Genomic DNA, 25865 nt, shown 5'->3' on the forward strand with positions numbered 1-25865 from the left:
TAAATGTTCATCAACTGATGAATGGATAAACCAAATATGGAATATCCACACAATGGAATATTATTCAGCCATAAAAATAAATAAGTACAAAATCATGCTGTAACATGGATGAACTTTGAAAACATGCTACATGAAAGAAGCCAGACACAAAGGCCACATATTTTATGATTCTATGTATATGAAATATCCAAAATAGGCAATCCATAGAGACACAAAGCAGCTTGGTGGTTGCCAGGGGCTGTGGGAGGAGAGGAATGGGGAGTGACTAATGAATGGGTATAGGGCCTCTACTGGGCAGAAATAGAAGAGTTCTGGAAATAGTGGTGATGGTTGAACAATATTGTGAATGCTTCTAATGCCACTAAATTGTACACTTTCAAATGTTTAAACTGGAAAAATATTTTACATGTATTTTAGCATAAGAAAAAATTATTTAGCCTAAGCAAGAATCCAAGCCTTGCCCAGTATTTAAGATGTCAGGAGATAAGGTGGACTGAAAAACAAAAGCATGATTTGGCAGGGGCAGTAGAAGTCATGGTGACAGGGTCTGTTCCTCCTCACTCTTTAAGCCAGGCATGCCATTCCTGGGAATGATGGTCAGGGAGCTCCCGGGAGGTCAATTCAGGGCCCAACCAGGACAAATTATAACAACTCCTTCCGTTTCCTCAGGACTCTCCTCTCAGGTACTGTCACTTCACTCTCATTTAACCCCCAAAACCCCAAAAGGCGGGTGCTCTTGGCCCCATTTTCAGAGAGACTTAAAGAAGCTAAGTGATTCATGCCAGGTTGCAGGTCACAATGAGATGGGGGAGCCATGCCTACAACAGGTCTATCCATAGCATCTATCTGGAGCTTGGGGTTTTTTTCCACTTGGTTATGGGTGCGCTTACAGAATCCTTTTCCACCTTCAGCTTGGTAAAAGATGGTATAGTTGCAGATGATACCCTTTCTCTCACTCTTGGGAATCTCTTTCCATGCGATCGTGACCGTCTTCACGCCAATGTTCTCCACCTTGGTCTCAGGACCTTCTGATGGAACTGGAAAGGACAGGGGGATAAATGATAATCAATGAACCGCACTCTAGGAGATCGTTCCCCCACAAAGGCTCTGGCCAGTACTCAGACCAAACCACAGTGCTGGAGGCGAGGGGTGAGGGGTGAGTAGGGAACCGATGAATCAGCTTGTTTGGGAAAATTGTTTTCTAGAGCCATCTCTCTTAAGCAAGAAGAGAAGTGGCAACAAGATCACTTGAAAAAGTCCTTTCTTATAGATGTCTCACTCCAATTTGGTACCCAGCTTTTTCATTCATATCTGTAAAGTGTAGTTATTATCAAATAGTTGAAGAATATGGCTCCATAGGCTACCTTTGAGTGGCAGAAGATATTTTCCAATGTTGAATCTGGAAGACATGAACTTCCAAAAAGATAAAAGTAAAGCTTGAGGCATTTACCAGTAAAGCCTTTGCTTATTGCTACATAATTAAAAATAATTTTTTAACATCCCTAGCTTAGGATGAACTCTGTAGGCTCCCTGATGTGGTCTTAATTCAGTGTTATTGCTGGTAGTAGCTCTACTTGCACTGTTTATTTGTGACTTTGGGCAAGTTATTTCACCTCTCTGAGCTTTAATTTTCCATTTGTGAAATGAGGGGATTGGACTCAATGATCTGTAATGTCTACCCCAGCTTCAGAATTCAGCAAATTCATAACATACAGAGCTCACTACAAGATGAAGCACAAATGAGCCCTAAGATGGCTGGGAATGAGCTACAGGCACTTGCAGCCTTACTGACATGTGGGACAGGTCCCACTGTTTCCTTTTCCCCACAGGGCCTTGTCCATTCATACCGCCTTCTTTGGCATAAGCCTGGATGGAATATGGCTCGCCAACTTTGTCGTGCAACATTGGATACACAGAGATGTTATAGCACCAGAAAGGTTTTAATTTATCTGTAAAAAAGAAAGAAAAAAAAAAGCATAAGTGCAGAGCATGGCACAGTGGAAGGAATACTAGACTAAGAGTTATGGCCAAACACTTATGGAAGATGTTCCATTTCTCTATAGTTTCCACCTCTGGAAAATAAACAGGTTAGGTTGGTCTCTAATGTCTATTGCTTTTCTCAGATTTTCTAATTAATTCTTATTTTTAAATTTAGCTTTTTAGCTTTTTCTTTTTTGGAGGCAGGGAATCCCCAGGTCTGTTCTGACCAAATACTGTTGCAGCAGAGAGATCCATAAGATCGCGGAATACGCTGCCTAATTAAGTCCTAGAACAACATATCATCACCCTGTGGATCTCAAACACTGTGACTTCTATCTCCTCTACTTGTCTGCATCCCTGCATGTGTATTATTCTTAATATGGATGTTTGAAGCATTAAGAAATGATTGTAGTGACAGGATTAAAAGGGTAAAGCCTCATTAGGGAGGCTGAGGCAGGAGGATCACTTGAGCCCAGGAGTTTGAGGTTACAGTGAGCTATGATTGTGCCACTGCACTCCATCCTTGGCAGTCAAGCAAGACCCTGTCTCTAGAAAATAAAAATTTAAACAAAATTAAAAATAAAGAGTAAAGCCTCACTCGTGTATCCTACATAGAGCAGGGACTTTCCTGAAAAGAAGGCTATTCCTATAACAATCACCTGGGAAGGGGGCCTAACTCTTAAACAGGCAACCAGAACTGAAGAAAGTATCGTAGGTAGGCCAGCTGGGATCCACACTCTGGAGTTATCCAAGGGATGACCCAGCTCTCCAGGAAGGACTCTCTGATGGTGGGTGTTAAGATGGTGTTTTCCACCTGGAGACCGATCAGATACCTGGTCTGCTTGACACCCACGGCTTTCTGTGCCAGCCTTGCCTTGGAAATACCAAGAAGCGTGTCACTTCATTAAGCTTGCACAAGCTTGTCAAATGCTATTAACCACACTAACAGCTTTGAAGCCAAAGTTAAAGATCTAAAAATGGATGAAAATGAAACCAAACCCTGCAATGAGGGAACCTGTGGGTTCCGCCCTGGCTACCTTGCTGGATTGTCCAGTTCGTGGCCTGAGACACAGATTCCCAGGAAAGGGTGGTGGGCTCTGAGTCCACGTCCGGAAACCATTCAATCATCCAAGTGTTCACGTCTAGAGCAGAGCTTTGCCACTTCACCACTAGCTGGTCCTCAGCAAGGCAGACCTGCATGACCTCAATGCACTGAAATGCTGAAAGGAGAGAAAAGGACTTCTTCACAGCTACCCAACTCATTCCCCAAATGCAACAACCACATTGGCATCCTCATTGCCTCAGCTGTAAAACAAGGCCAAAGTTCAGGATCTCCACCGCAGCCTCCCTGGATGGGGCTCTTTTCACTCCCTTTATTGCATCCTTTTTCCTTACACAACACCTTTGAGGAGTAAGTGGCTTCTTGATCTTCCTTTACCTACCCCAAATTGACCTGTTTCCAGAAAAGGATCTCACTAGACAGTTGATGTCTAAAAAGACTTACCTTCCACAGGTGTCTCTGCAAGTCAAATGGAAAGGAAACCTGAGACAGAGAATCTCCAAAGGTAGAATTTCAGGCTCTGGGGAATTGTGTGGCTGGGAAGCTGGGAGATGGAGACCTTAAAATCATACCAGGGAGATGGCTTTACACTTTCACTATATAGTCTGGCTCTACACAAACTGGATATGAATTCCTATCCTCAAGGCAGCAAGTATTGCGTTTGTACCAGAAAGATAAAGACATTGCCATCCAAATTACCTAGTATGGATCAATACATAAATGGCAACATTTTCTGCAGGACTGGCCAAAATAATCTGGAAACAGGTCACAAGGATTTATTTAATAGAAAAGTTGAGTGTGTGGCTTCCAATCCAATGTCTGGAACTTAATCAGAATCAGAGAGAGATCTTATTGAAATATTCAAACACACAGAAGAGAACTATTGGAGGTGCAGCGAGGCAGAGGTGGAAGGTACAAACTGGGCAGGGCTCAGAAATTCCAGGGCGTGCTCTCCCCTCACCCAGTCCTCACCAGCATAGCACTCCTCAGCCTGCAAAACTGAAATCCATGGAAGAGCATTTCTTTTTCTTTTTTTTTTTTTTTTTTTGAGGCACAGTCTCACCCTGTCACCCAGGCTGGAGTGCAGTGGCATGATCTTGGCTCACTGCAACCTCCACCTCCTGGGTTCAAGTGATTCTTGTGCCTCAGCCTCCCGAGTAGCTGGGACTATAGGTGCATGCTAACACACTTGGCTAATTTTTTGTATTTTTAGTAGAGATGGGGTTTCACCATGTTGGCCAGGCTGGTCTCAAACTTCTGACCTCAAGTGATCTGCCCAACTCAGTCAGTCTCCCAAAATGCTGGGATTACAGGCATGAGCCACCACGCCCAGCCAGGAAGAGTATTTCAATGAATGTCAGAGATGATCCTGGATACAGGCACAAAAGTGTCCTGCAAAAAAAAAAAAAATGAAAGAAACCCAAAAGCCTTTTGAAGCTGGAAGCCTAGGCCACATGTAGGAATCTGGGGTGGGGACTGGGGGTCCTGCATCCTGCTGTTCCTTGGCAACAAACCTCAGCAGGCAGTGTGTATATTTAGGAGTCTTGTTCTTGCAAGCCACAGTTGACAGATCCTTTTCCCAAACAGGGTCCTTAGGCGACACTCCAGGGGCTAGTCCTAGCAGCAAGGCCAGGTAATTTATCAACCTGAAAAGGTAACTCTAAAAAGGACAACTAAGGCATGGAGGCAATGTGAAGCCACAGAAGGAGCGGAGGCCGGGGCAAGAAGCACAGAGCCTGGAGATGGACCCCCCCCTAACCCTAGGGCTCTGAGTTTCTCCTTCCAGCCTTCCCCTGCTCACCGCCTGGAAGCAGCCCCAGCCAGTCTTGGCTGCAAGTCCCTGCTGGAGCCTTGGAGATGTAACTAGACTCTTCTAGCAGCCAATGTTGGTGCTCCACCCAGACCCACTCAGCTTCCTTCGTACTGTGTGCGTGTGTTTTGCTTGGTGGGGATGACTATGAGATGTCACTCACACTCTAGATAGAGTCCTCTGCAAGATCCAGTAGGAACCCCCCTCCCTGGGGCTTTTATCTCAGATTGTACCTGTTACAGGTTGAATTGTATCCCCCCAAAGTATATCCCCAGTGCCACAGAACGTGACTGTATTTGGAACTAGGCCATTGCAGATGTAATTAGTTAAGACAGTGGGCCCTTTGTGAGAAAAGAGGAATCTGGGCATGGAAACAGAGACACACACAAGAAGCTAGCCATGTGAAGACTGAAGGAGACATTTACGGGAGTTACTGGAACTACCACAAGCCAAGGAATACCTGGGGCCACTATAGGCTGGAAGGGGTAAGGAAGGATTCTCCCCTAAAGACTTTAGGGAGCATGGCCAACCAGCACCTTGATTTGGGACTTCTGGCCCCCAGGACCATGAGACAATAAAGTTCTGTTGTTCGAAGCCCCCCAGTCTGCAGTGCTGTTTTAGCAGCTCTGAAAGCTCACCTTCATCTCAGCCTCTGCCCTGTCCTGGCCTGCTTCTGCAGCTTTCTCATCTCCCTGGAGGCACTTTTTAAAAAAATGATTGCCCACAAATCCTGGCCTGAAGAAGCCAGTGTTGGTGTCTAACCCCACACTCCTTCTCACCAACGCTGGAGCTCTGTGGAGCAGGGAGAGCCGGTCTAAAGCGCCAAGTGCACGTCAGAGACTGCGGAGACCACAGGGGCGTGGCGCCCGCCCCAGGAAGCCATGAGTCAACCTTGAAAGGGGAAAGCCTGGCCACACCAAGGGGCGCCAAAAGGGAAGTTTCCAAGTCATCACTCTACTCAATAGAAACGAATCGCCAGGTCCTTCCATCATTCAATAAGAGCTTTCTGAGCAATGACTCCAAACATCCTCAGGTGTGGTAGGAAACACAGATCTTTCCTTGAAGAAGCAGGGAGGGGCTTTGACTGTGAGAGCCATTGATTTCTTGTGATCTGCATGAAGACAGTCACTGAGGCTCAAGTGCTGGTGCTGCTTCTCCTTTGCCAACCGTCCTGGCCCATCCTGGGCTCTGCCTCACCTTGGGCCCATCTTCCTCCTCCGGCCTCATGACACAGTGGCCAGGCTTTCCCATGCCCTGCCTGGGACCACGCCGCCGCCGCCTGCTGGCTCAGGTCTCACAAAACCCAGGGCGTGTTGAGCAGAAGGAACCTCATTCCAAGCCCTTATTCCAAGAGGGGAACATGGAGGCCCGCACAGGTCAATAACCAGTTCAGTGTCACACCGCATCTGTGACTGGAATTCAAGCCACTTTATGAATAACACATCTAATGTTGTGGGATATGGTACGAGTTGGGAATTCTGCAGATCCAAGCTGGAATCCCACTCCAGAGACCTTGGGCACATTACTAAGCTTGCCTGAATCCCTTTGCCATCTATAAAATAGATCTCACAGCATCTACATCATGAGTCATGTCAAGGCTAAAAGGGGAAAACCTATGTTATCTTAGCACAATTCCTGACACATACTAGTAGACAATGTATGATAACTATTACTTATTGATAGTTATACTTACAAAAATTATCTTATTATTCTGTAGTTATTATTCTCATTCTCCAGTTGCCTCCACTTTAGTAAGCAAAATTCTGTAGAATATTACTTTCTTTTGTTTGTTTTTGAGACAGGGTCTCGCTCTGTCACCCAGGCTGGAGTGCAGTGGTGCAATCTCGGTTCACTGCAGCCTCATCCTCTTTGGCTCAAGTGATTCTTCCCCCTCAGCCTCTCAAGTAGCTGGGACTACAGGCACATGCCACCAGGCCTGGCTAATTTTTGTATTTTTGTATTTTTTTTTTTTTTTGTAGAGACAAGGTTTCACTATGTTGCCTGGACTTGTCTCGAACTCCTGAACTCAGTGATCCACCCGCCTTGGCCTCAAAATGCTGGGATTACAGGCGTGAGCCACCGCGCACATCCAGAACATCATTTTCCTATATGTCTGGGACTAGCATCTGTAAAGTTTCTCTGCAAAGAGCCAGATAGCAAATATTTTAGATTTTAGGTTTTGTGGGCTAGGTCATCTCTGTTATAACTATTCAACTTAGCCACTGTTGCACAAAAGAAGCCATAAACAATATGTGAGCAAATATGTGTGGTTGTGTTAGAGTGAAACTTCATTTATAATAACAAGTGTCCAACCAGATTTAACCTGCAAGCTGCAGCTTGCCAATACCTGATCTAGGACCCTTATAATTGATGATCACACAGTCGTATCTGACACAAAGCCAAAAAAAACTTAAGTGAATTTAGCATAACTTTAAAGTGTATTTTATATTTTTAAAGTTGATAATCCGTGTCTAACAGAAATTTGATCAATCAGAAATTTTATTAAGAATGACAATAAGCCAGGAGCGGTGGCTCACGCCTATAATCCCAGCACTTTGGGACGCCGAGGCAGGTGGATCACCTGAGGTCAGGAGTTCGAGACAAGCCTGACCAACATGGAGAAACCCTGTCTCTACTAAAAATACAAAATGAGCCTGGCATGGTGGTGCATGCCTGTAATCCCAGCTACTCAGGAGGGTGAGGCAGGAGAATTGCTTGAACCTAGGAGGCAGAGGTTATGGTGAGCTGAGATCACACCCTTGCACTCCAGCCTGGGCAACAAGAGCAAAACTCCATCTCAAAATTAAAATAATAACAACAATAGTAATAATTAGCACCAGACAAAGCATTTTACATACATGATCTCATTTAATCTTCACTACAGCTCTGTGAGGTAGGTATTATTATACAATAGCTCCATTTTACGAGTAGCTAAGCTTCAGAGAAGTTAGGTAACTTGCCCAAGGTTAATGGTATCTTGTGGAAGAGCAAAGATTTGAACCCAGGGCCGCTGGATTCCAAAGCCCATGCTTTTATACCTTACTCTTTACCGCCTCCCATCCTGGGGCCACACTGGGAAACTGAGGTTACTATTCAACAGCACCTCCATTAACAAAGAATGTGTGCCCCAATGACACGTGCATTTGTCAGGAACTTCATCACTAGGGTGTTGGACAGGCAGGAACTAGGATGTCAGGAAATGAGGACTACAGGGAGCACTATTAAATGCTAACTAAAATAATATCAAGTGTAGCTCAAAATACAAAAATATAAATATCTAGGAATTACAAAATGAGGGCTGAAGGAGAAGAGATGGAAGGGAGCACAGGCAGAGAATTCTAGAACTGGTTGTGTAAATGTCTGAACCAGTCTAGGTGGAAGCAAATAGAGAAAGGTGGTGAATTGGAGAGAACATTCCTAACTATGATATGTTTCCACAAATAGTTACTGCGCACCTGCTCTATGCCAACTGCTCTATGCTATTTTAAGTGTTGGGAATTAGGTTAAAAAAAAAAGAAAAACAGACAAAAAATCCCTGCCCTCATGGCATTTACATCCTATTGAGGAAAAAAAGGTAGTAAAATAAATAGGATAATTTATAGAATAAGGGATAGTACTAAGTTTGAAAGAGAAAAATAAGAGAGAAAAGAGGAAATCTATTGTCTGCAATTCTTTGAATGAAAATTTTTTATTCCAAAACAGGATAAATATGAGTTGGCCTGGGAGAAGTAATATGTCAAAAACTACTTAACCAAAAGTGTAATGAACAATTTATTGGCAAGTATAAACACTAGAATTTTTCCATAGTGACAAATGGAAGGGGAAAAGGAAGAAAACAGGACAGCAAGCATTAAACCAAGGATGGGATGTGGTGACTACCTATTTGTGGGGAGAACAGTTCAAAAGCAGCTTCGGTAAAAGAGGACAAATGTGAGAAATAGGACAGTTTCATAGGACTCGACCCAGCTTACATTCACTCAGACCAGAACAAATCAAAGCTGCACACAGAACTTCTAGGCATATGGCTTTGTATTCTGTAATTTATAAAGTCTCTGATTTTTAACAAAGGCTTTGTTCCAAAGGAACATGACTTCAAGTGATTCATTGATTACCAGCAAATTCTCATTGCTTCACCACAACCTAAAAAGTCCCCACTCCATTTTCATTTTGACTCAAGAGAAACAGCCACCCTTGAGAGCACAGGGACTGCTCCTTGGCCAGTTGATGGGACCAGGAACCTAAGGAAGAAGTTGATGCTCTACTTACGTTTTTCCTGAATAGCTGGAATCCTCAGGGTGGCCACTGGAGACTTCCCGAGAGAATTATAAGAAATCATAGACACCCAATAGCTCTTGCCTCCTAGACGCAGTTCAAGCTGCTGGTTAGTAGTGTTCATTGTTTCTGTGAGGTTAGTGTTGTTTTCTGGATAGTACCATATGTTGTAGCCAAGTGTTTTCTCTAGGACTGGGGCTCCTCTTGCCTTCTGAACCCAAAGAAAACAAAATTTATTGCCAACAACAAAGAAAAAGAAAGGCATTGAGACAGTGAGAAGCGGTGGGGGTGAGGGTGGGGAATAAGGCTAACTATTAGGTACCAAACTACAATCAGGTAATTACCCTCTAGGGATGAAAAACACATCCTGGGCTGTGATAGTAACACTTCAAGTGCCAGAAGAGCGGATTTACTAAATTTCGTCTAATTCCATGAGGCTAAACTAGAATGCCCAAAACAATGTAAACAAGCCACCCTTATTTCCTTCTGCCTGTATCTTTCGCTCCATCCCACTCGTGTAGAGGAGTAAGGGCTAAAAAGCTGACACATTCCCTCTGAGCCCATCCAAGTCTGGTCCGGCTCTGAGTCATCTCTTGCCTGGAGTATCCAAGAGTTGGAGAGTACCCTATGCCCTAGTCTTTTATTTCCATGCCTCTCCCTCTGAGAAGAGAGCCAGCTTCCCTGGACCAGGCACCCCAGCCAGGCATCCTAGCTAAGAGGGCTGCCCTGCCAGTCCCAAACCCTTGGTGAGAAGTTTAAGGTGGAATCCTGAGGACTTTAAGCTAAACTCTTATTTTCAGCCTTGAACTTGGGCCCACTCACCAGACATTTGCCTAGGAGACAGCATGGTGAGTATTTCCCAGAATTTATAGGGCTTCCCTTTCTGTTACTGATTACACACATAGATGGAGTGTAATGCCTGAATATAAGTCCAGGACTTACAAGTGGGACTTTAGCAGGCACTTCGTCCCACTGCCTTCCCAGTTCAGGAATTTCCTTTACTTTTATGCCTAGGCATAAAAGGTCAGCTAGAATCTTCCTAATGACCAGGAGCCTTTTATCTCTCAAGACGACCCATTTTCTTTTTTATTTTATTTATTTATTTATTTTGAGACAGGGTCTCGCTCTGTTGCCCAGGATGGAGTGCAGTGGCCTGATCTTGGCTCACTGCAACCTCCGCCTCTTGTATTCCAGCAACCTCCGCCTCTTGTATTCCAGCAATTCTCCTGCCTCAGCCTCCCGAGTAGCTGGGATTACAGGTGTGCACCACCATGCCCGACTAATTTTTGTATTTTTAGTAGAGACAGAGTTTTGCCGTGTTGTCCAAGCTGGTCTTGAACTCCTGACCTCAAGTGATCCCCACACCTTGGCCTCCCAAAGTGCTGGGATTACCGGCCCAGCCCACTCCCAGCCCCACTTTCTTTTTTAAATAACACATATTTTTTTAAAATAACATATTAATATGTTATTTAAAATCTTTTTAAAATAATATTAACATTTTAAATAACATTCTTTTTAAAATAACATATTCTTTTTAAAATAATAAAAATTGAGATACAATTCACATTCCATAAAATTCACTGTTTTAATGTGAGTTCAATGGCTTTTATTAATAGTATGTTCAGTCATGCAACTATCACTATTATTTAATTTTAGAGCATTTTAGTACATTCTTTTTTAACCAACTCAAATTCTTAGAGAGCTCTTTCCTTTTGAAGGTGCGGTAGGCGGGCCGGTGGGGAGGGTGGAGAAAAAGACCAGACCCCACAAGCGACGGGGAGGAGGCGGGCACTGAAATCCATCTTCTCTACTTTGCAAGCTGCCCTACTTGGCCCTTCGCCACTGCTATGTAGCTAAGACCACATGTGGGCGTGTGCGGTTGTTGGCTTTCCTCCCCCAAAAATGTGTTGCCACAATCATTTGTTTTCATACTTGATGGCTGAGAAAGGCAGCACAGCATCTGGGATTGATTCTCTAGGATTCCCCGCCATCTCTGGCTGTTGTCCCATGCGGCTGCAGCGCTGCCTACGCAACCCAGGGAGTCCCATAGCCCTGCGGGTGTGGAGGGAGTGGGCGATGGTGCGGGAGCCTCCAACCCTGAGGTAATTGGAATATCATCTGGCAAAGCAGGACACTTGCTCCATTTTCAACAGGATTTTGAACTTGCCTGGACTTCAGCAAATGTGAGCTAACATCACGAACATTTCCTGGGAATTCTGGAGGCACACGAATTCTGGCATCTCACTCCTCTCCTCCTTCTTCTTCCCCATCTTTTCACTCTTTTTTTCTCCATCTGCCCTTTTCCTTTCCTGTTTATTCCCTTGTCCCCCCCATTTTCTACTCCTTCTCTCACTTCCCTCTCTCAGGTCCTCTTCCCTCCTCTTCTTCTCTGCATTCCCCACCTGACCTCTCCTGTTCCTCACTCCCAGGCCTCCGCCCTAGAAAGTACCATGTGGTCCCTCTTCTGTTTTTGTGCCCTACTGTTTCAACACACGTGTGCCATATATGTTGCCAATGACTCGAGGACACACCAGCAAGCTGACCCTGATCAGAGCTCTTCTTAGACAGCTGGGTGGGGAGGGGGGTTCCAGAGACTTATGCTGCCTTCCACCAGAGGCTGGTCTGTGATCGTTTCCTCCAGAAGGTCATGGTGCCTCCTGCACTTTCACTTTCTACCCACCCCGAATGTTAATGTTTCAGACCAAAGAGGAGGGGGGCCAGCCTCTGTCATGCATGTTTGGGCCATCTGCAAGGTGACCTATAGGGCTTTTTTGAGCTGGCCAGCCAATGTGAGATTTGGGGCATCATAAAGCCCTCTAGGGAAGAAAATTCTGGAGGTAAAATTTCAAGAATCACAGTTTTTGGAAGGGTAAGAGACCAAGCGCTTTTAAACAGGATGAAGAAACAGGCTGGGCATGGTGGCTCATGCTTATAATCCCAATGCTTTGGGAGGCTAAGGTGGGAGGATCTCTCGAGCCCAGGAGTTCAAGGCCAGCCTGGACAACATAGCAAGACCCAGCCTCAACCAAAAAAAAATTTATATATATGTATATATATATATATATATATATATATATATATATTTTTAATTAGCTGGGTGTACTGGCACACTTCTGTAGTACCAGCTACTTGGGAAGGTGAAGTGGGAGGATCACTTGAGCCCAGGAGTTAAAGGCTGCAGTGAGTTATGATTTCACTACTGCACTCCAGCCTGGGTGATTGAGCAAGACTCTGCCAAAAAGAAAGAAAGGTGGTGGCAGGGAGGCAGGGAAAGAGAGAGACAGGGAAAGGAAGGGAAGGGAAGACAAGGCAAGGCAAGGGAAGGAGAGGGAAGGGGAGGGGAGGGAGTGGGGAGGGGGAAGGGGAGTGGGGAGGGGAGGGGGAAGGGGAGGGGAGGGGGAAGGGGAGGGGAGGGGGAAGGGGGGAGGGGAGGGGAGGGGGAAGGGGAGTGGGGAGGGGAAGGGGAAGGGGAGTGGGGAGGGGAAGGGAGTGGGGAGGGGAAAGGTGAGGGGAGAGGGAAGGGAGTGGGGAGGGGGAAGGGGAGTGAGGAGGGGGAAGGGGAGTGGGGAGGGGAAGGGGAGTGGGGAGGGGGAAGGGGAGTGGGGAGGGGAAGGGGAGTGGGGAGGGGGAAGGGGAGTGGGGAGGGGAAGGGGAGTGGGGAGGGGGAAGGGGAGTGGGGAGGGGAAGGGGAGTGGGGAGGGGGAAGGGGAGTGGGGAGGGGGAAGGGGAGGGAGGGGGGAGGAGAGGGAGGGGAGTGGGGAGGGGGAAGAGGAGGGAGGGGAAGGGGAGGGAGAGGAGGGGGAGGGGAGGGAGGGGAGGGGGAGGGGAGGGAGGGGAGGGGGAAGGGGAGGAGGAGGGGAGGGAGGGGAGGGGGAAGGGGAGGGGGAGGGGAGGGAGAGGAGGGGGAGGGGAGGGAGGGGAGGAGGAAGGGGAGGGGGAGGGGGAAGGGGAGGGGGAGGGGGGGAGGGGGAAGGGGAGGGGGAGGGGGGGAGGGGGAAGGGGAGGGGGAGGGGGGAGGGGGAAGGGGAGGGGGAAGGGGAGGGGGAGGGGGGGAGGGGGAGGGGAGGGAGGGGAGGGAGGGGGGAGGGGGGGGAGGGAAGGGAAGGGAAGGGAAGGAGGATGGAAGGGAGGGAAGGGAGGGAAGGGAGGGAAGGGGAAGAAAGAGAGAGAAAAAGAATCCAGAGGGAGGTCACCTTCCATAATAACCGCACTGGCCTTCTTCCATCTGCCTCAGCTGGTTTCAGGACTCTCCACAGTTCCAGGCCACATGGAGCTGTAAGGAACAAGAATGAGGTACTCAACCCAGAGAGAAGCGAGTTGCAGAGGAGACAGGGAAGGTTAGCTGGGCAGTTGGGAAGGATTTGCTTGAGGGAGCCAGTGGGAATAAGGTGAGGATTGGAGGGATGGCAGTCTTGCAATGACCAAAGATGTCTTCATTTTGTGGTCAAGGAACTGGAATCAACCAAAGATAAAAAAAATAAAACTGCTCTTGAGTCTGATGATTTAATGTAAGATAAAGGAAAAGTATAATAGGCCCCATTGTAATATAATTTGTCACCCAAATCTAGATCAAAATGTGACTATCTCATGTCCTCTAGATCTAACATATATATTATAGCTGGGAATGACACAGATAACTCACAAGGAGATATATGTATATACAATTTATACCAAGTCTACTTCCAAAAAAATAAAACTACATACTTGAGATGTTATAAAATAAAAGAAAAAATTAAATGACAAAGGAGTAAGAAAATAAGCTTCACTAGGTCCCTCCATGAGCTCTAAATTTAATGCTGGTTTTCCCAAAATAAAAAAGAATCACGTTGAGGTGCCTATTTCTCGTGGCCCAATAAAAAGGAAACCTAGAAATTCATATGAAGGGAAACTATTTTCTGGCTACGAACACTGAAATCATAAATGGAATTTATCACGTGGGTCTTTTCAAAAAGGACACAGAGTAACGTAAAAGCCAATATCTGCAATCCCAATAGAGCAAAAGCACAGAAATATCATATATGTGCATTTTTCATAGTTGTTTTCCATAAATAGCCAGGGCATAAATCCCGACACATGCCTTTTCCCAGTAAACAACACAGTCTGAGACAATAGTCCAAGTATACAGGCTTCTGATGATCTAACCATACAGAGATGAAACTTACAAAAAACAAGGAATTTACATTTCGCTTGATTTCTGGACTGTATCTCTCAAATACCCTGTCGCAAGCAAGTTTTGTCAGGAGATGGCTCACTGGCAATTTATAGTTGAACGCCCTGACATGCACCTGAGATATCAAAATACTGAGCTACTGATTAGAGAATGTTCCACCCACCTTAGCCATGAGAGGAAAGCAGAGAGTTCTAAACAAATGTCAAAAAGGCTAGTGGCCCACGATTTGAAGAGAGTAAATGTCCCTGGTCAAAGCTGCAGTAGTTGCACTCTGAATTTTTTCTTGAGGAAGTAGCATGGCTGGAGATAATGTAATTAGGTCCACAAAGAATAAGTCTACCACTCAGACCAAGATCCAAACTATTTTTTAGAAGTAAGAGATTGTCTTCAGGGATCTTTTAAACTGTAGGTGATTGGATATCTTCAAGTAAAATTACTGGCTGGGCACGGTGGCTCATGCCTGTAATCCCAGCACTTTGGGAGGCCGAGGCAGGTGGATCACTTGAGGTCAGGAGTTCGAGACCAGCCTGGCCAATGGTGAAACCCTGTCTCTACCAAAAAATATAAAAAATTAGCTGGGTGTGGTGGTGTGTGCCTGTAATCCCAGCTACTCGGGAGGCTGAGGCAGGAGAATCGCTTGAACCCGGGAAGCGGAGATTGCGATGAGCTGAGATCGCGCCATTGCATTCCATCCTGGGCAACAGAGCGAGCCGTGTCTCAAAAGAATTGTTTTAAAAAAAGTAAAATAACTGAACTCCAACTAAAGACAATTTTATAATGAGGAAAATGTACCAAGTACAACTGAGTTAATAACTTGTTTTGCCTTTAATGGAGAGTCACACTTCTACAACTACTCTTGCAAAAGCCAAAGTCTAGTTAACACAGTCTAGCTGTTAGGCCCAGGATCTCCCAATGAGATAAATGCAATTCCATTAGAATTGCTTATAAGGAGATTGAACTGTGTTGACTTTACATATTATTGACTTTACATATTATTTCATCTGAATCCCACTGAGGTGTTGTCTCAAAAGCTCTGCCATGAGTTTTCTGATTTCTCAAAGGCTTTTATTGAATCAGAAGACAGGACAGCCAGCACTCAAGTTTCTCAGACAGGAAGCAACAGGCTGGTTTCACCCTGTCTACAAGCCAATGAGATGTAAGCAGTGGCCAAGTTCCTCCCAGAAGACAACCTTTGTACAGGGCTACAAAGTCATTAGACCTTCCAAGGAAACCCACAGGATTAGAGGGACCTTCACTCCATCTCTCACATGCAGAATCTCTCTGTTCCAGTCATGTGGAGAGTCAAACCCAGGGCCAGTAATATTGAGAGTAAGAAAAAAAAATCTAAAGACAAGGTGTTCATTACTACCCAGTCCTAAATATTCATCTCAAGGATAGATACAGGCAAAACTAAACTGATTATTAAATAATCATTCCAGGCACTTGACTAGAAATATGAGTGAAATTCTTCTTGGATTTAGCCCATAGGCAAGCTGGGCATGGTGGCACACGTCTGTAGTCCCAGCTGCTCGGGAGGCTGAGGTGGGAGGATCACTTGAGCCTGGGAGGCGGAGGCTGCAGTGAGCTGAGATCTCACCACTACCTTTCAGTCTGGGTGACAGAGTGAGAACCTGTCTCAAAAAAAAAAAAAAAAAAAAAATTATCCCATAGGCAGCCATTTTGTTTTCGTAGATGGTAATAATAAATGAGTTTAAATTGATATTTTTTTCTTTGAGGCCACTATTTCCTGCAGATATGGTCCAAAGAGAGACAGTCTTCTCAGTATAGACTTCCTACAGATGCAGCTGTTAGTGAAACTGCTGCCTCACTAGCATGTAAGTCTTCTATAGTTATTATAGCCAGCTTTCCATTAACCATACATTGATAATGGATTTTCAGTTTAATCAAAGGGGGAAACGTAAGGACTCTGAAAAAAAATTAAAATTTTCCAAATCAACCAAAATATCTACATATTCAAAGGCATCAATTGTCTGGACTGATACAGCAACAATTGATGCTATACTATTTCTATTACAATATGGGTATCCCCACAACCACCACCAGTTAGACATATACAGGTACCCCTGCTAAAGACCAACAATAATAAAAGCTAACTCTTAGCAAGTGTCAGTTTCTCTGAATTTTCTTATTTAATGCCCACAGCCCTGTAATTAGATACAGCAATAATGTTACTAATTATCATTTCTGAAGCATAGAGAAATTAAGCAGGTATTCAATATCACAAGCTTTTAAGAAATAAAGCCAGGATTTGAATCAAATTATATCTGCATCATGTAGTGAGTAGATATTTAAATGCCTAAATATGGGTAAATAACTCTAATAATCAATATATTGAAATCCAAAAGAAAATAGGCAGTACTTCACATTCAACCTAGAATACATGTTTTCAAACAATTAGAAAGGTTTGAAGTGGTATGCATTAAACAAATGGCATTTCATTTAAATAGGAAAACACACGCTTTATAAATTTGAAAACAAGAAATGAGGACTGGCTGGGGGGTGCATTTTAATCAGCTTCTTCTGGGATCCTGAAAAAATGAAGAAGGACAAAAGCAAAAGTTCTCTAGTGGTGACTTTGATAAATAAGTGTTGATTTGGTTTAATTAGCAAAAGGCATAGGTAACACCAGCATCTGGTGTTTGCTAATTAAATCAAGCTAGCTGAACTAATAAATCAGATGAAATAGTAAATCTTGTTTCTGGCAGCAAAACAAGCTGAGAAAACTGACACGAGGGACTGGCTGGTCTGTGATAAGCTTGAGACTCTGAGCCACGATGGCACCAGGAGGTCACTAGAAAGAAGAGTGACAGCCATGGCAGGGGAAGAGCTAGGCAAAATATAATGGCACCCAAGGGAGCACTTAATCATCAGCTTGCCTGCTGAAAAGTGAGGCAAAGGAAGAGAACTACTTGCTAAATGATACTGCATGAACATCTCCAGTAGGGAACACAAAATTCAGAAGGCATCAAATTGGTTCCAGGCATCTGACCATAGGGGTGAATGCACCCAACGTTTGTTAACACTAGTGTTAATACTGGAAACTCAACCAGGATCCAAAGGAATAAATCATTATTGTGTGGATGAGGTAGCACAGAAGTTGACCCCAGATGTTATCTGAGACCAGTCTGCAACTTGGGTATGAGACTGAAATCTAATTTTCTATTACAATATGGGTATCCCTAAACCACCTGAAATCATGAGGCCTGAAATCATGGCCATGGGGGAATTCATATTCTAAAACTCGCATCCCTTATAAATAAATAAGGTTAAAGCCTCAGAGGAAGGTTAGAAGGGTGGGCATTTAAAAATTTCTTGTCCATAATTCAGAAGAAGATGTGTGGCCATCACCAAGTATTCATCCAATTAGTCATTCGTTTACTGTTAGGCTGAAAAATGGCCCTCAAAATATCTCGTCCAGGCCGGGCACGGTGGCTCATGCCTATAATACCAGCACTTTGGGAGGCTGAGGCAGGCAGATCATGAGGTCAAGAGATCAAGACCATCCTGGCTAACATGGTGAAACCCCATCTCTAGTAAAAATACAAAAAATTAGCCAGGCGTGGTGGTGGGCGCCTGTAGTCCCAGCAACTCGGGAGGCTGAGGCAGGAGAATGGCATGAACTCGGGAGGCAGAGCTTGCAGTAAGCAGAGATCACGCCAATGCATTCCAGCCTGGGCTACAGAGCAAGACTCCATCTCAAAAAAAAAAAAAAAAAAAAAAAAAAAAAAAAATCTTGTCCAAATCCCTGGAACCTGTTAATGTTTCCTTATATGGTAAAAGGGACTTTGCAGATGTGATTAAGTTAAGGATCTTGAGATGGGAACATTATCTTGGATTAGCCAGGTGGGTCCTAACTGTGATCACTAAAGTCCTTATAAGAGGGAGGCAGAGAGGTTTGACACACAAGAGTGGGGAAAGGTGATGTGATGATGGGGGGACAAGTATTGTAGATGGAAGAAGGACCATAAGCCAAAGAATGCAGGCAGCCACTGGAAGCTGGAAAAGGCAAGGAAACAGATTCTCCACTCAGAGTCTCAGAAGGAAACGGCCCTGCTGACATCTTGACTTTAGCCCAGTGAAACTGATTTTGGACATCTGACTTCCAGAGCTATGAAAGAATACATCAGTGTTGCATTAAGCCACTACATTTGTATTGTTACAGCAGCAATAGAAAACTGATACATTCATCACACATTTATTGATCATCTACTGAGGGTCAGGCTCTGGGCAAGGCTCTTGAGAAAAGTAACACATGCTGAGTGACCCTGAGCTGTTTATTAGTGTCTCTGAAACTCAGTTTCCTCATTTCCAAAATGGGAGTGACTCTACATATTTTATAGTGCTTTTAGGAGGATTAAAAATAATAATAGGAGGATAAATAATAAGAATAGGAAATCTGGCAGTTAGTGAATATCTACTATGGGCTACACACATTATTTCATTTAATCTTTAAAATAATACTAAAAAGTAGGTACTACTATAAACTCAACTTACATATTCTATTTCAATATAGAAAAGGGGAATAAATGTGAGGAAACTGCTGAGAATGAACTGAGAGATTAGGTATCTTGCCCAAAGATACCTGGCTTGGGATTTAAGCCAAGCCCACTGACTGGAAGCGTTGCTCTTAATGACCATACTGACACTTAGTGTAAGCACTCCATCAACCTGCAATCCACGCCTCTTTCCTTTCCTCACTGTCATTAAAAATGTGATTTTTTTTTTATTGCATTAGTTACACCTTTATTTATTTTTTGAGTAGTAGCTCCAGGGTTCACAATATGTATCTTCAATTTATCACAGGATACCTTCAAATGATACGATACTGGCGGGGCACAGTGGCTCATGCCTGTAATCCCAGCACTTTGGGAGGCCAAGGTGGGTGGATCACCTGAGGTCAGGAGTTCAAGACTAGCCTAGCCAACATGCTGATACCCCTTCTCTACTAAAAATACAAAAATTAGCCGGGCGTGGTGGTGGGCCCCTGTAATCCCAGCTACTTGGGAGGCTGAGGCACAAGAATCGCTTGAACTCGGGAGGTGGTGGTGGCAGTGAGCCAAAATCACACCACTGCACTCCATCCTGGGTGACAGAGTGAGACTCCATCTCAAAAACAAAACAAAACAAATGATATGATACCCTTTCAGGTATAGTATAAGAACCTCTTGAGTATTAAAATGTGATCTTTTGCCTTTGGGGCACAAAGTTGTGCAGGCTCACTCTCGGGAGCACAGGGGGCCCCTGGGGTCATGAGATTCCATGATTCCCAACCAGGACACTTGACAAACCCCACCGAGTCTAGCCCAAAGCAGCCCTACACCAGAGCAGACAGGATGGGAATTGCAGGGAGTAGCTTGCCTTCTTCCTCAGTCGTTCCCATTTTTTCTTGGCTCCAGTCACTCCAGAACTTTGACTCCTTGACTGCACATTGCAGAGCTACGACATATTCTGTAAAAGCCTGCAGCCCCGTGAGGTTGTAGGTTTGGTTTTTATCCTTACGGTTCTTAGCGAAGTTGACTTCCATCTACAAGACAGAGACAATCCTAAACTGAAATGGAGACCACACATGTTATCCTCCCATTTTCCTCTTCACTACCCAGCATACTTTTACATTTTTAGAACTAGTAACACTCTAAATCAAATTTTAAAATATATCATTTTCATTCACAGACTTCCATATGTGCCTGGGAACAATTGGTACCTACACAGATATGAACATCCCCATGAACCACCAACTCCCTTCCCATTTCCTGTATCTAAGCTTATGGGGCAGAGATTCCTGCCTCTGGCCTGGTCTGAGCAAGCAGAGCTCTGCTGCTTGCTGTTCTAGAAGACGCAAGCCTCATGACCCAGGGCAACCTGGGCCTAGGAGGTGACTCCAACACCTAGAGACACTACCTCATGGAACAGCAGAAACAGAGACCTTAGCTGCATCAAATGCAATCCTCATGTCATCCACGAGACCCAGGAAAGTTAAATAACCATTTAAATGAAAGTTAGAAGATCTACAGAATGGGATCAGAACACAGATTTCTTCACTCCTCGGCTTTTTCGTTTTACCCAAATCTTTCACCTCAAAGCATTGGTCTTTGGGTGACCAGTCAAGCTGCTGAAAGTCTCAACGGCCTGAATGTATAAATTTTGATACTCTCTTGGGGAGAAAAGAGGTAAATAAATCAGTTATTTTCTCTAGATGTCAGCTTCTCATTGGTAAAGTGAAGGTGTTGCTTTATATAATTTCTGGGACTCAGCTCTCCAAGAGAAACTAACATTTAGCTATTCCTTTTCTGAGCACAGTCATTGTTGCTGCAATATAAACCTCTAGTTCAATATAAACATTTAGCTCAATATTAGCTTTATAAACCTAAAGTTTATAAAACCCAAAACCTAAAGGTTTATAAAGCTTATTTTGAGCTGATTAATAAAAAATAAACTGCACTAATAGGCACATCTATTTAACTAGTATGCACACAGCATAGTCCCATGGATCCTGCAAGAGAAGGAAGTCCTGATACTACTTACATCAATGTCCCAGCTGTGAAAATTAGTACCTAACTGCAGCTCCTGTGCTTTAAGGAAATTGGGCAGAAGGAGGATATGTGTCTATGCAGAAAGCTGACAGCCGCAGATGGACTTTGGAACTCCCAGCCTGGTGAGATGGAGGTGGAACAGGAAGAGGCAGTGACACTTTGGGGGCTAAATCCCAGGTTCCCTGAGCATCTTCTTCAAACAGGCCCTGGAGATGCTGTGACAGCAGACTAGGTTTTTGGAGAGTGTAACTTGAGACACCTGTTGTTAATTAGGGCTCCAACTAGAACAGGATTAAGACTGCCAGGAAAGGCCCAACCACATGGTGCCCTCCATATGTGATTTAAAATAAAAACACTAATCCATACAGCAAGTGTAAGGAAGTCTAATAAAGCTCTATTTTACTTGTCATGCTTTAAAAAATATATAATATTCTTCTTTTTAACCTTTCAATTTTTCCTCCTGCTTTGTTGTACCCTTAGCACATGCTCAGCCTGTGTAGAGGTTTTCATCACGTTCATACTTAGAAAGTTCTGCCTAACGTAGCCACGGGAGCCTCTTTCTCCCAGCCCCTGACTCAGAGAAGATGAAACCACTGCGCAGTCTTTTAATCAAGGTGCCTGTAAGGCTCCTTTACTTTGTTATTTTGACCTGCCAAGGTGCCTCTGGCCCCGACAGGATCCAGGATCAATTTTGATCCTTTATATACAGGCTTAGATCCAAAACTTCCCCAGCTCCACACAGGCAATGGAACCCTACCAAAACATTAATTAGCTTCATCAGGTTCACTGTTAACAGTCTATGCTTTGTGCCAAATCCTAACTCACCCAAAGTGTTTGTCTTAATAGATGAGTCAGAAGTTCTGATACAAAACCTAAATCAAATTCTGTGTGTGTGTGTTTGGTTTTTTTCTGACTCTGTTGCCCAGGCTGAAGTGCAGTGGCACGATCTTGGCTCACTGCAACCTCTGCCTCCTGGGTTCAAGCGATTCTCCCGCCTCAGCCTCCCCAGTAGCTGGGGCTACAGGTCTGCACCACCACGCCGGGCTAATTTTTTTTTTTTTTTCCGAGACAGAGTCTTTCTCTGTCACCCAGGCTGGAGTACAGCGGTGATCTCGGCTCACTGCAAGCTCCGTCTCCTGGGTTCATGCCATTCTCCTGCCTCAGCCTCCCGAGTAGCTGGGACTACAGGCGCCTGCCAACACGCCCGGCTAATTTTTTGTATTTTTAGAGGGACGGGATTTCACCGTGTTGGCCAGGATGGTCTCAATCTCCTAACCTCATGATCCACCTGCCTCGGCCTCCCAAAGTGCTGGGATCACAGGCGTGAGCCACTGTGCCCGGCCATGCCCAGCTAATTTTTTGTATTTTTCGTAGAGACAGGGTTTCACTATGTTGGCCAGGCTGGTCCCTAACTCCTGATCTCAGGTGATCCACCCACCTCGGCTTCCCAAAGTGCTGGGATTACAGGCATGAGCCACTGTACCCAGTCCATAAATCAAATTCTTAAAATAGTTTTGAGATCCCTTTCTAAGAGGCTCACATGGCTTTATTATATAAAGGTGCAAACCCTTTAGACTAGGGCCACAAAAGAATCTGGAGGGTGTTGAGGTATGGTCACATGGATGGCAAACCTGGGGGACAGAAAACCTGAGCTTAGGTTTGCAACTGACAAGCCCTGTGATCTTGAATAGACCATTTGAGCTTTCAACATCTTGATTTCCTAATCTGCAAAAATGGGGATAGCAAGGCCTCAATTACAGGATATTTGCAAGGATTAAATAATTTGGAGTATAAGGAAGCTCTTTGTTACTCATAATATCATACAAATACGGGTCTTGTTATATGGACATGTTGGAATTTTAGCATTAGTTTTACATGGCTACATTTAAACAAATATTTATTGAGCACAGGCATGCACCAGGCAAAGGGAAAACAGATGAAAACTAAGGTCCTGCATTTGAAGAACTTACAGTGTAACTGGAAGAGAAAGTTGAAATGCATTGCTGTTAAGTGCAATGACAGAAGCATGCAGAGGAGGGACCAGGACCAGGCCCTCAGAAGGAAATATGTCAGGCCTGAGTTCTGAAAGGTGAAGAGATTAGGGCAGGAGAGGTGCAAAAGCAGAGGGTGTTCTAGGAAGAGGCACAAAAAGAGTGAGAGAACATGATGCAAGGGAAACAAGCCATTTTAGAATGACCAGAGAGGCAAGAGCAAGAGTGTGAAGGGGTGGGTAGAGGCCAGGTCTCACAGAGTTAATAATGTGGACCCTTTTCCATGAACAATGGAAATCTTTGATAGAAGGTTGGGAAGAGCAGAATTGGGTTTAGCTGGGATTGCAACTGAGGATAACTGCTTGTATTTGAAAGCTAAGGAGAAGGCCAGGCATGGTGGCTCACGCCCATAATCCCAACACTTTGGGAGGCTGAGGCAGGTGGATCACCTGAGGTCAGGGGTTCGAGACCAGCCTGACCAACATGTGAAACCCCATCTCTATTAAAAATACAAAAAATTAGCCAGGTGTGGTGGCACAAGCCTGTAATCGCAGCTACTTGGGAGGCTGAGGCAGGAGAATCACTTGAACCACGGAGGTGGAGGTTGCAGTGAGCCAAGATCGTGCCATTTCACTCCAGCCTGGGCAACAAGAGTGAAACTCCATCTCAAAAAAAAAAAAAAAAAAAAAGCAAGCAAGCAAGCAAGCAAGCTAGCTAAGGAGAGAGAAAGAGTAGTACAGACTTCCACCTTCCTTCCTGCATCCTCCAGGAAAACAGGAAGCAGGACATTTTACCTCGGGGACTGGCAGGAAGCAAAGATGAGTACAGATGTGGGTGAGTTTGTCAAAGAGACGGGGTACAGGATGCCAAGGGTTGGGTAGTTTATACTTGTTGCCCTCACTTAGTGTTATATGTGGTATAGTAATTTTCCAGAGGGACTCTGGTCTTGGTTTATTTTTCTTGTTGAATCCTATACCAGCAGCTGTAGTGACTCTGCACTCAGCCAAACAGAAGGAATTAAGCGTTTATAGCCAGTAGATTACCCCAGAAGTTTCTCAGGTTCACAGAGACCATGACATGTGGTATGAAGAGGAGCTTGTGCTGTGCCGGGGACTGCCCTGCTTAAGGGTTCCCCAAACCACAATTAATGAATCTAATGTTCCATGTAGGCAGGTTGAAAGAGAATGGTTCCAGAGCTGGCTTAGAAAGGAAGCTGGGGGGAGAAGTGGCCATTATCATCTCTCTGAACACAGCGATAGAGGCAGAAGGCAGATAAGGGGGGTTCCCAGAGAATCTCCAACCCGCCCAAGAGTTTACATCAGATGATTTTGTGCAAATGAGGAAACCTGCCCAGGGTCTTGTCCGCGCATGTCCACGACGGACTGGGGACCCGCCTGTGCACTGGGAGAATGGGGTGGAGCCACGGGAAGTTCACACTTTGTGCAGAGGGAAGGAGCCTGGCCTCTTCAGCTCCTGTGTGATGGCCTGGTATTCAATCTGTGAGGTGGTAGCCTGTTAGCAGGAGCCCATCTCACTTTGCTGAGAGTTTTTTCTCTTTTTTCCTTTTCGCCCAATAAATTCCTCTCTCCTCACCCTTCAATGTGTCCACATGCCTAATTTTTCCTGTTGACACAAGAACCCGGATTTAGCTGAACTAAGGAGCAAAAATTCTGCATAAATAGGACAAATAATGCTTTTCTGAAAGAGTTCCAGACAAGGAGAGGATGCTGCAGTAAACAAGGTGTCTATGGGTTTCCACAAAGGAAAGGGTCGCATGATAGCCTCCTGGACAAGATAAAAAAAAAGTAGGCTGAATGATGATAGTGGTAATTAGGTATATTCATAGAAACCTGAATAAATGACCATATCCAAAGGAGGGGTTGATCCTCTGGATGGTTTCTACTGGTTTACCACAGGGCTCTGATGTAGTCACCATTTTTATTAATAATTAGGTAAAGGTATAGAAGGAAGTGTTATCAAATCTGGGGATACTGAAAAGTTAAAAAGTAAAAAGTTAATCATAAGTTTTGGGTGACCAAACAGGATTCTAAATAGGCTGGAATGATAGAAAAGACCAACATGAAGAAATTCAATAAGAATAAATAAAACACCTGAACTTAGGTTAAAAACCAACAAATGATAAGACAGTAGAGGTATGTTTTACTAGCAAGTCTTCAGGAGGTAAAAAGTCTTAAAGATTTAATTGGCTAGTAGTTGATTAAAAGTCAATAATGTGGCTGCTCATGATGGCTCACACCTGTAATCTCAGAACTTTGGGAGGCTGAGGGAGGAGGATCACTTAAGACCAGGAGCTCGAGACCAACCTGGGCAACACTACAAAAAAAATTTAAAAATCAGCCAGGCATGGTGGCATATGCCTGTAGTCCTAGCTGCTCGAGAGGCTGAGGCAGGAGGATCGTTTGAGCCCAAGAGTTCAAGGCTGCAATGAGCTGTAATCACACCACTGCACTCCAGCCTGGGTAAGAAAGTGAGACCCTGTCTAAAATTTATAAAAAGGCAATAAATATGAGATGATTACAAAAAGATGATACAATTTCAGGCTGCATTGATGGAAACTGCAGAATATTTTCTCGACTTTGAGGTAAGAAAACATTTCCTAAGACACAAAAGGCATTAAGCATAAAGGTAAAGACTGATAAAACTTTAACCATATTAAAACTAAGTGACTGTTCCTCAAAAGTCACCATTAAGAGAGTGAAACGTCATGCCACATAGTGAAAGATGTTTGCAATACACGTAACAAACAAAAGACTCATAAATAGAATATATAAGGAATGCCTACAAATCAATTGAAAAATCAGGCAGACCAGCCAACAGAAAAAACATGCAAAAGGCTTAAATCAGCACTTCCAGAAGAAGGAATCCAAAGGGCCAGTAAACATGTGAAAAGGTGTGCAACTTCATTAAAGGTCAGGTAAATGCAAATTAAAGCTACCATTCTATCATGTTCATACGATGGGATACTACACAGCAATGAAAATGTATAAACTACAGCATTATATAGCATGAG

General features: G+C 44.4%; 1 protein-coding gene across 10 annotated transcripts in view; it reads right to left on the reverse strand.

The window, feature by feature from the left end:
* IL31RA (interleukin 31 receptor A) overlaps nt 1-25865 on the reverse strand; it is a 111512-nt gene that overhangs the window by 8105 nt on the left and 77542 nt on the right. For all 10 annotated transcript variants that reach the window (XM_063622643.1, XM_055251654.2, XM_055251653.2 and 7 more), the window contains 6 exons: nt 19672-19837; nt 13316-13395; nt 9117-9333; nt 3018-3200; nt 1848-1949; nt 891-1037 (listed from right to left, as the gene is read on the reverse strand). In XM_063622643.1, the coding sequence (XP_063478713.1) occupies nt 891-1037; nt 1848-1949; nt 3018-3200; nt 9117-9333; nt 13316-13395; nt 19672-19837 (895 nt within the window). The remainder of the gene's footprint in view (nt 1-890; nt 1038-1847; nt 1950-3017; nt 3201-9116; nt 9334-13315; nt 13396-19671; nt 19838-25865) is intronic.

Source organism: Symphalangus syndactylus, chromosome 18 (genome assembly GCF_028878055.3).
Source record: "Symphalangus syndactylus isolate Jambi chromosome 18, NHGRI_mSymSyn1-v2.1_pri, whole genome shotgun sequence".
NCBI classification, from domain to species: Eukaryota; Metazoa; Chordata; class Mammalia; order Primates; family Hylobatidae; genus Symphalangus; species Symphalangus syndactylus.